Genomic DNA, 7,974 nt, shown 5'->3' with positions numbered 1-7,974 from the left:
AGGGCTCTGTGAGCCTTTTCCCTTGGTGGATAGAAGGCTTCTTCTGGTTTTCTCGCTGCCAAGGTGAAGTTGCAGTCTTCAGAGAGCATGACTACTCTAGGCCCTTCAGCATCATGAGGACCAGTGTGTGTCTTCCCAGACTTGTTATTCTGACACCTGCCATTCGTGAGGTCAAGACCCCCTTGGTGGTCTTTTCTGTACCCTGGCCCCTCCCAAACAGCAGCTTCAGGCCCGCATACATCTGATCTCACAGGAATTTGGGCATGAGAATGATTTCCGTCCGCCTCACTCCCAGTGCACACAAGTGACTTCTAGTCCAATTTGTTTATTCTGCTTTTGCGATCCCCTCCTCCCATTAGTCAGTCAGTGGAACCAGGACACCTTCTCCCACTTTCTCTTTCTTTGCCCCACTTCCACAGTTCATCTTGTCCTTCTGTAAACACATCCTGCTCAATACAGACTGAAGTTTCTGTCACTAAGAACAGAGTGATCCATGAACCTGGAAAAGAGAGGGTCTCAGATCTGGCCAGGTCAGGCTGCTCTGTGTGGTGGTGTTCTTAAATATTGCCCAAGACTGCCTCAGGGCAGAAAGGGCAGGGCAGTGATAAGGAAGTATGGCTACTGTCAATGACTGGTGGTTGGAGGGTGGGAGGCAGCCATGAGGGGAGCAGAAGCATCCCCCGACTTCCCTAGGAAAGCTATGGACACTTGTCTTGTGCTTGCCCCAAAAGGCACAGCCACAAGGCGAAACACAAAGATACAAACAGATCTTTAACTCCTTTGAACGCCGGATTCTGGGGCCAGCTATCCCTGGTAAGACCCAAACTTTGTCTTCTATTCCCTAACTGAGAAGAGGTGAGACAGTCTCTAAGGATTTCAGTGAAGGGAGGGAGGACTTCCCTTAGTCTCCTCACCCTCACCCATCCCAGCCTAACCTGGTCATTGGGCTTTTGATGAGGCAGTGGCGGGGGCTTCGGATCCATGGCATGGTTTTCTCTGGGCACACGCCTGCATCATGGGACCACCAGAAGCTGAAGTTCTGAGCATCAGTCAAGGGGACTCTGAACACCTGATTGGGGACTAAATGGTTGGGGAAGGACAGGTTATCCAGTATCTTCAAGTTCTTTCTCCCTTTAGTGCCTCACGGCAGCCCAAGCCCAACCAAGCAACTGGGCCTAACCAGGTGCTGAGAAGTCCTGGGACTCTGGCCACCACACCCAGCTTCACTTCCGGATTCCAGCATCTCACACCCTTTGTGGTCAGTTGAATCAATCTTGGTTCTTCCTGCTTCTACTTAGCCTATCTCCAAGAGAGCTTCCCCAAGTGCTAATAAGATGGTAAAAAGCAGGTGGTCAGCTCACTTGGGAAATGTGCAAGATGGGTCTACTCTACTGGCTTCCCCTACTCCCCACCACCAGGCTTAATCATTCTCTTTCCCTTCCCCCTTCTCTGAAAAAATACCTTCCTTTGCTCATTCTGGTAATTCTCTGAAACTAAGCAACGATACCACCTCATCTGTAGGTACTGCTAGTAGATTCATTTATCCAGGGCCTATCATGTTCTAAATGTATTAGGTGTTAAGATTTTAAAATAGTATCAGACTTACCTAGATTTTTGGTGTTTTTATTCTCGATGTGGATAAATCTAATTATACCATTGTATAAAATTTGTATATTCTTTAAATGTAGAATTATAGCCTAATATCCTGGCTATATAGTCTTTATAATCATCATTTTAAAAAAATCTGTAATATACCATTGAGTAGGTGGCACATTTCTGACTTAGTTGTTTCCCTATTTATTGATGATAAGTTCTTAAAAACAATTTGCTATTAGGAGTAACTCTTAGATACTCCACCCATATGTATTTTTAAATTTCTGAAAATATCTTGGTTTTTATTTTTTTTAATTTTTTTCTCTCTTTTTTTTAAGATTTTATTTATTTATTTGACAGAGATCACAAGTAGGCAGAGAGGCAGGCAGAGAGAGAGGAGGAAGCAGGCTCCCTGCTGAGCAGAGAGCCCGACGCGGGGCTCGATCCCAGGACCCTGAGATCATGACTTGAGCTGAAGGCAGAGGCTTTAACCCACTGAGTCACCCAGGTGCCCAATATCTTAGTTTTTAAATTAAACCTTAATTTTGAGATAATTATGGATTCACACATAGTTGTGAGAAATGATACACATAGATCCTGTGTATGCTTTACCGAATTCCCCCAATAGAGAAAGGGAGTTGCCCCCCCTTTTAAAGATTTTATTTATTTATTTGACAGAGCACAAGTAGGGAGAGCAGCAGGCAGAGGGAGAGGGAGGAGCAGGCTTCCTGTTGAGTGGGGAGCCCGATGCGGGGCTTGATCCCAGGACCCCGGGATAGGGACCTGAGCGGAAGGCAGACGCTTAACCGACTGAGCCACCCAGATGCCCCAGGAGTTACCCTTTTATAGCCATGTCCTCCTAGCCCTTGTTTGGTATTCTTCATTTCTATAATTATGTCATTTTAAGAATGTTATATAAATTCTGGGGGTGCCTGGGTGGCTCAGTCATCAAGCGTCTGCCTTTGGCTCAGGTCATGATCTCAGGATCCTGGGACCGAGCCTCACATTGGGCTCCCTGCTCAGCGGTAAGCCTACTTCTCCCTCTCCCATTCTCCCTGCTTGTGTTCCCTCTCTCACTGTGTCTCTCTGTCAAATAAATAAATAAATAAATAATCTTAAAAAAAAAAGAATGTTATATAAATTCATATATATATTTATATATATACACACACACATATATACACATACATGAATGGATCTTTGTGATCTTTTGGGGCTGGCTTTCTCTGCATAGCATAACTCCCTGAAGATTCCTAGAAGTTCTTGCACACATCAGTAGTCTGTCCTAGATGCTTTTTTAAATGTACATTTTCTCTAACTTTCACAACAATGCTAGAGTGTGATTCCCATTTTCAGGTGGTCGAGAGAAGTTAAGTGGTTAAAGGGACTTGCCCAAGGTCACACTATTTGGAGTTTAAACTCAGTTCAAATTCCAAAGCCAGTGCTTGGTCTACCACTCCTCACAGGCATAGCACATAATGTACAAAGTACTGTCCTAAACTGTCTCATTTTGTTGGGATCCTCACAACAATTCTTTAAGATCGGTAGAGCAGGCATTTTTTCTTTTTCTTAATGAATGAGAAAGCAGATTAACAGAAGATATGTGGCTACCCAAAGTAAGACACTTAACAGAGGCAGAACTAGGGACTCCAATACGGAGCTTCTGCTTCCAAGTCTGATTCAATTTTTCTTTTATCTTGCTCACTCTACCATTGAAGTCTACTTTCACCCTCCTTTTCTCAGTCTCCCTTCTGGGCTGTTTTTCCCCCTCCCCTATAACCATGCCCCATCACAGCCCAATTGTTCTTTACAAACTCAGGCATATCTATTTTGCCCCTAGCATGGTGCCCACTCCAAGATATTTTCATGTCTTTAATTTTTTAAAGACTCTATTTATTTGAGAGAGCGTGCACGCATGCATGAGAGATAGAGGGAGAGAGAGAGAGAGAGAGAGAGAGAGAAGTGGGGGAGGGGCAGAGGCAGAACCAGGCCTTCCACCGAGCAGGGAGCCAGATCAGGACTAGATCCCAGGAGCCTAATCCCAGGAGCCCCAGATCATGACCTGAGCCAAAGGCAAAAGTTTAACTGACGAGCCGCCCAGGCTCAATACTTACATGTCTTTAACAACACCTTCTTTACAGCTTCGTGGTACCTTTTGTGGCTATTCTGGTGCACGGAGTAATTCCCATCTTCTGGGATAATAGGGGGAAGCCTAGTGGGCATCAGTTCCTTCTGGTCTGAAACAAGAGCAGACTTGTTATAAGTAGTTAGCAAATGGGGCTATTTGATTTTCTGAGTCTCTAGTCTCCTTGCCAACCAGGCACAAGGCAGGGATCTCTCCTAGCCTCTCAAATCTGATCTTAGGATCTCAGATGTAAAATTACAATGCCTGTGTCAGAAAGGAGTGGGGGAGGAGTGATTATGATCGTGAGACCTCCCTCACCATTCCCTTGCTCCTCTCCGACTCCTGGGTTTTGAGTGGCCTCCTACCGGAATCAGGATATTGACAGATACTTAGGGTTAGTGCAGGTGAAAAAGGTCCTTTATCTGGATGGACACTCATTCCCTGGAATTGGCATATTTGCAGAACTTTAATTGGTCTAATAGGGGAAGTTATGTTTGAGCTAAGTCTTGGAGGATGAGGAGGAGTCCGTGGAACATAGTGGTATCAGGAAGAGCATTTCAGGCAGCAGGATAGCAAGTGTGTAGAAGATAGAAGCTGTAGAGAGGTTTCAGCTTACTATTGAGTTGGAGCCTGACTAGTGGGAGGCAAAGTGGAGAGGGGGCTTGAAAAGTTTAGTATAGAGTAGGGTAAGGTAAGCTAAGGTAGAGCAGGGCAGTGAAGACCTAGCATTCTTTTTTTTTTTTTTTTTTAAGATTTTATCTATTTGAGTGAGAGAGAGAGAGAGAGAGCGAATGAATGGGGGGAGGGGCAGAGGGAAAGAAAGCAGCAGACTCCCCACTGTGCAGGGAGCCCAATGCAGGACCTGGTCCCAGGACCCGGAGATCATGACCCAAGTCAGAGGCAGACACTTAACTGACTGAGCCATCCAGGTGCCCCTAGACCTAGCATTCTTATGGGGATTTGGGGATCCCCGCCGAAGCAAAACTGGAATCTCACTGTGGAGGCTGAAAAGACCAAGCTTCCTTACCCAGGTTGGAATGTTTGTATTTCTCCTAAATTTGTATATTGAAAACCCAGTTCCCAAGGTGATAGTATTTGGAGGTAGGGCTTTTAGGGAGTGATTAGGTCATAGGGTAGAGCCCTTATGAATGAAATTAGTGCCATTATAAAAGAGGCCTCAGAGAGCTCCGTTGCCCCTCCCACCACATGAGGGCACAATGATAAGTCTGCAACCTGAAAGAGGGCGCTCACTGGACCACACTGGCTCACTCACGTCAGATTTCCTGCCTCCAGAACTGCGAGAAATAAACCTTTGTTGTTTACAAGCTACCCAGTCTATGGCATTCTGTGACAGCAGCCCAGATGGACTAAGACGCCAGGCTCCCTTGCAGCTAGGGCATGGCCAAAGACTTCTGGCTAGGCCAACCCCGCCTGCTTCAGATTCTGAATCAAAGTGGAAGGTTGCAAGGAAGTAGGGGCTATATAGAGTCTTTTTCTACTAATGGGAAGTTGTAGCAGTGAGGCTGCATTTTATTTCTAGCAGCACATTCAGAGCCTGGGGTCCTTGGCAGCAACAGTGCCTGCCACGGTACCGAACACAGCAGTGTCTACGCCCAACCAGGTCTGCCATGGGATTCTGGTTACTGTCCACCAAACTTGCTTCTCTGTTCCTTTTACAGCTTTTATGTACTTCCCAATATTCTTTAAAAAAAAAAAACACTACTTTATTGTAAGATTGACATACAAGTAGTTGTATTTAATACATATGGCTTAATGAATTTGAAGGTAAGTATATACCTGTGAAACCATCACCACAATCTAGGTCATAAACATCTATCCCCTCCAAAAATTTCCTCCCACCATCTTTATTACTTATTTTGTGATAAGAACATTTAGCAGAAGATCTGTGCTCTTAGGAATTTTTAAGTATATAATGCAGTATTAACTATAGGTTCTCTAATGTACAGCAGATCTCTAGGATTTATTCATCTTATGTAACGGAGACTTTGTACCCTTTGACTACTGCCCCTCCATGTCTTCCTCCCCACGAACCTCTGGCAGCCATCATTCTATTCTCTGCTTCTACAAGTGTGATTACTTTAGACTCTTCATATAAAAGGTGACATAGTGTTTGTCTTTGTCTTCCTTATTTCACCTAGCATGTCTTCCAGGTTCACCATGTTGAGGCAAATGGCAGGACTTCCTTCTTTTAAGGCTGAATAATGTTTCATGGTGTGTGTGTGTGTGTGTGTGTATACCCCATTTCTTTTTTTTTTATTAAAAGATTTTATTTATTTGACAGAGAGAGATTACAAGTAGCAGAGAGGCAGGCAGAGAGAGAGAGAGAGGCGGGCTCCCTGTTGAGCAGAGAGCCCGATGTGGGACTCAATCCCAGGACCCTGTGATCATGACCTGAGCCAAAGGCAGCGGCTTAACCCACTGAGCCACCCAGGTGCCCTGTATACCCCATTTCTTTATCCATGTGTGCATGGATGGACATTTATGTTGCTTCCATGTCTTGGCTACTGTGAATAATGCTGCAATGAACATGGAAGTGCAGAGATCTCTTTTGAGATCGTAATTTCAATTCCTTTGGATACATATCCAGGAATAGGATATACTTTTACTTTTTTAAGGAACCTCCATACTGTTTTCCATAGTGGCTGCACCAGTGTACGTTCCCATCAATAGAGTACAAAGGTTCCCCATTTTCTCCACATCCTCACCAACATGTTATCTTTTTTTTTTTTAAACAACAGCCACTTTTACAGGTGTGAGGTGGTATCTCACTGTGGTTCTAATTGCCCTGAAGATTAGTGATGTTGAGTATCTTTTAATATGTCTGTTGGCCATACATGTGTCTTCTTTGAAGAAATGTCTACTCAGTTCTTATGCCAATTTTTAATCAGTTTTTTTCTTTTGAGTTAGAAGAGTTTCTCATGTATTTTGGATATTAGTCCTTTATCAAATATATGGTTTGCAACTATTTTCTCCCATTTGTTAGGCTGCCTTTTCATTTTGTTTCCTTTGCCTCGCAGAGTTGTTTAGTTTGATGTTATCCCACCAATATTCTTTCAATAAATTCATGTTCTGCTTCAGCAGGCTAGATTTGACTTGCATCTCAGAATCCTGAGCTTGTCAGGAATTGGACCAAAGTTTGCCATTCTCCGGAAATTGTTTCGATCACAGACTCACCTCTGGTGGAGAACAGGGATGCCACTTCTCTTCTGGAGTATTTCCCCAGCTCCTGCTTTTCCCTTCATTCTGGCTTGACCCCACCCATTCTTTTCTGTCCCTCCTTCCCCACTTTTGCACCCTATTCTTTGAGAATGATCCTGCCAGAGCGGAGCACTGTTTGAAACCCCTCCTTTGACAGCTGAAGATTTGGACAGGTGCCAGAATATAGAGTTCTAGAAGCCTGAACTGAATCAGGGGGCTGATCTGTACTTCATCACAGGTTACAGCAATGAGGGGCCAGTTCCCAGAAGCAGTGTCATTTGACTTTGGGCAAGGTGGGGGGTGCCAGAATGTGTGTGGCCAAGTAGATATGTTCTGAGGAGAAAGATTAAGAGCATATTCCTTGTGGGGAATGGGACCTTGACTGTGAGTAATTACTGGTCTGGGTGCAGGTAATTGTATGAGCTCTTTATCTGGTCCTGAGGCCTCAGACTGATAGTCTGTGAGGGTACAGCCAGGTGATGTTCTCTATTATCTCAGTTTCTAAGTGGTAGGCTCCCAGCTTTCCATATAAATGGTTACTGTGTACTTGGAGGTGTGCTGGGCAGTATCACCCATTTGGATGCCTTCCTCATGAATCAAGCACCAGTTGGCACACTCTTTGGATTGATTTTTGGCAAGCTAGAAGATATTTTTGGTAACCCATAGTTTCCCCCAGCTGCCAAGTTTTGGAAGCCACTTGGGGTGAAGGGTGGTGAGCTGTAGGCAAAAATCACGCCACAGCCACTGTGAGTGGGCATGTTCTGGGTAGGGGGAGGCAATGAGTTCTTGATAAGCAAACTACACTGTTGCAAGGTAGATGAACTCATCATTTTGTGGATAGATAGTGTAAGAGAGGTTCTCCATCCACCCAGTCAGTACCATGCTCCACATAGTTTTCAGTGATAAGTAGATACTAAGGGCCCTGACAGTTTCTTCTAGAACTGGGCCATAAATTGGGAGTTGCCATGAGACCACATCTACTACTTTGGATGTACTATGAAGGACACTGGGGTGGTGCAGAAGTACTTGGGTGGATC

At 44.6% G+C, this 7,974-nt stretch overlaps 1 protein-coding gene across 1 annotated transcript in view; it reads right to left on the bottom strand.

Annotated features, from left to right (window-relative positions):
* Positions 1-450: 450 nt before the first annotated feature.
* The window catches only part of SPMIP11 (sperm microtubule inner protein 11), a gene marked incomplete at both ends in the record, with an annotated part of 29,577 nt that continues 22,053 nt past the window's right edge, over positions 451-7,974 (bottom strand). The window contains 3 exons of the mRNA XM_080810151.1: positions 451-499; positions 936-1,080; positions 3,708-3,830. Coding sequence (XP_080666277.1) covers positions 451-499; positions 936-1,080; positions 3,708-3,830 — 317 coding nt within the window. The remainder of the gene's footprint in view (positions 500-935; positions 1,081-3,707; positions 3,831-7,974) is intronic.

Source organism: Martes martes (genome assembly GCF_963455335.1).
Source record: "Martes martes genome assembly, chromosome: 8".
NCBI lineage: Eukaryota > Metazoa > Chordata > Mammalia > Carnivora > Mustelidae > Martes > Martes martes.
The sequence above is the reverse complement of the archived record's forward strand: the minus strand, read 5'-3'. Positions and strand labels throughout refer to the sequence as shown.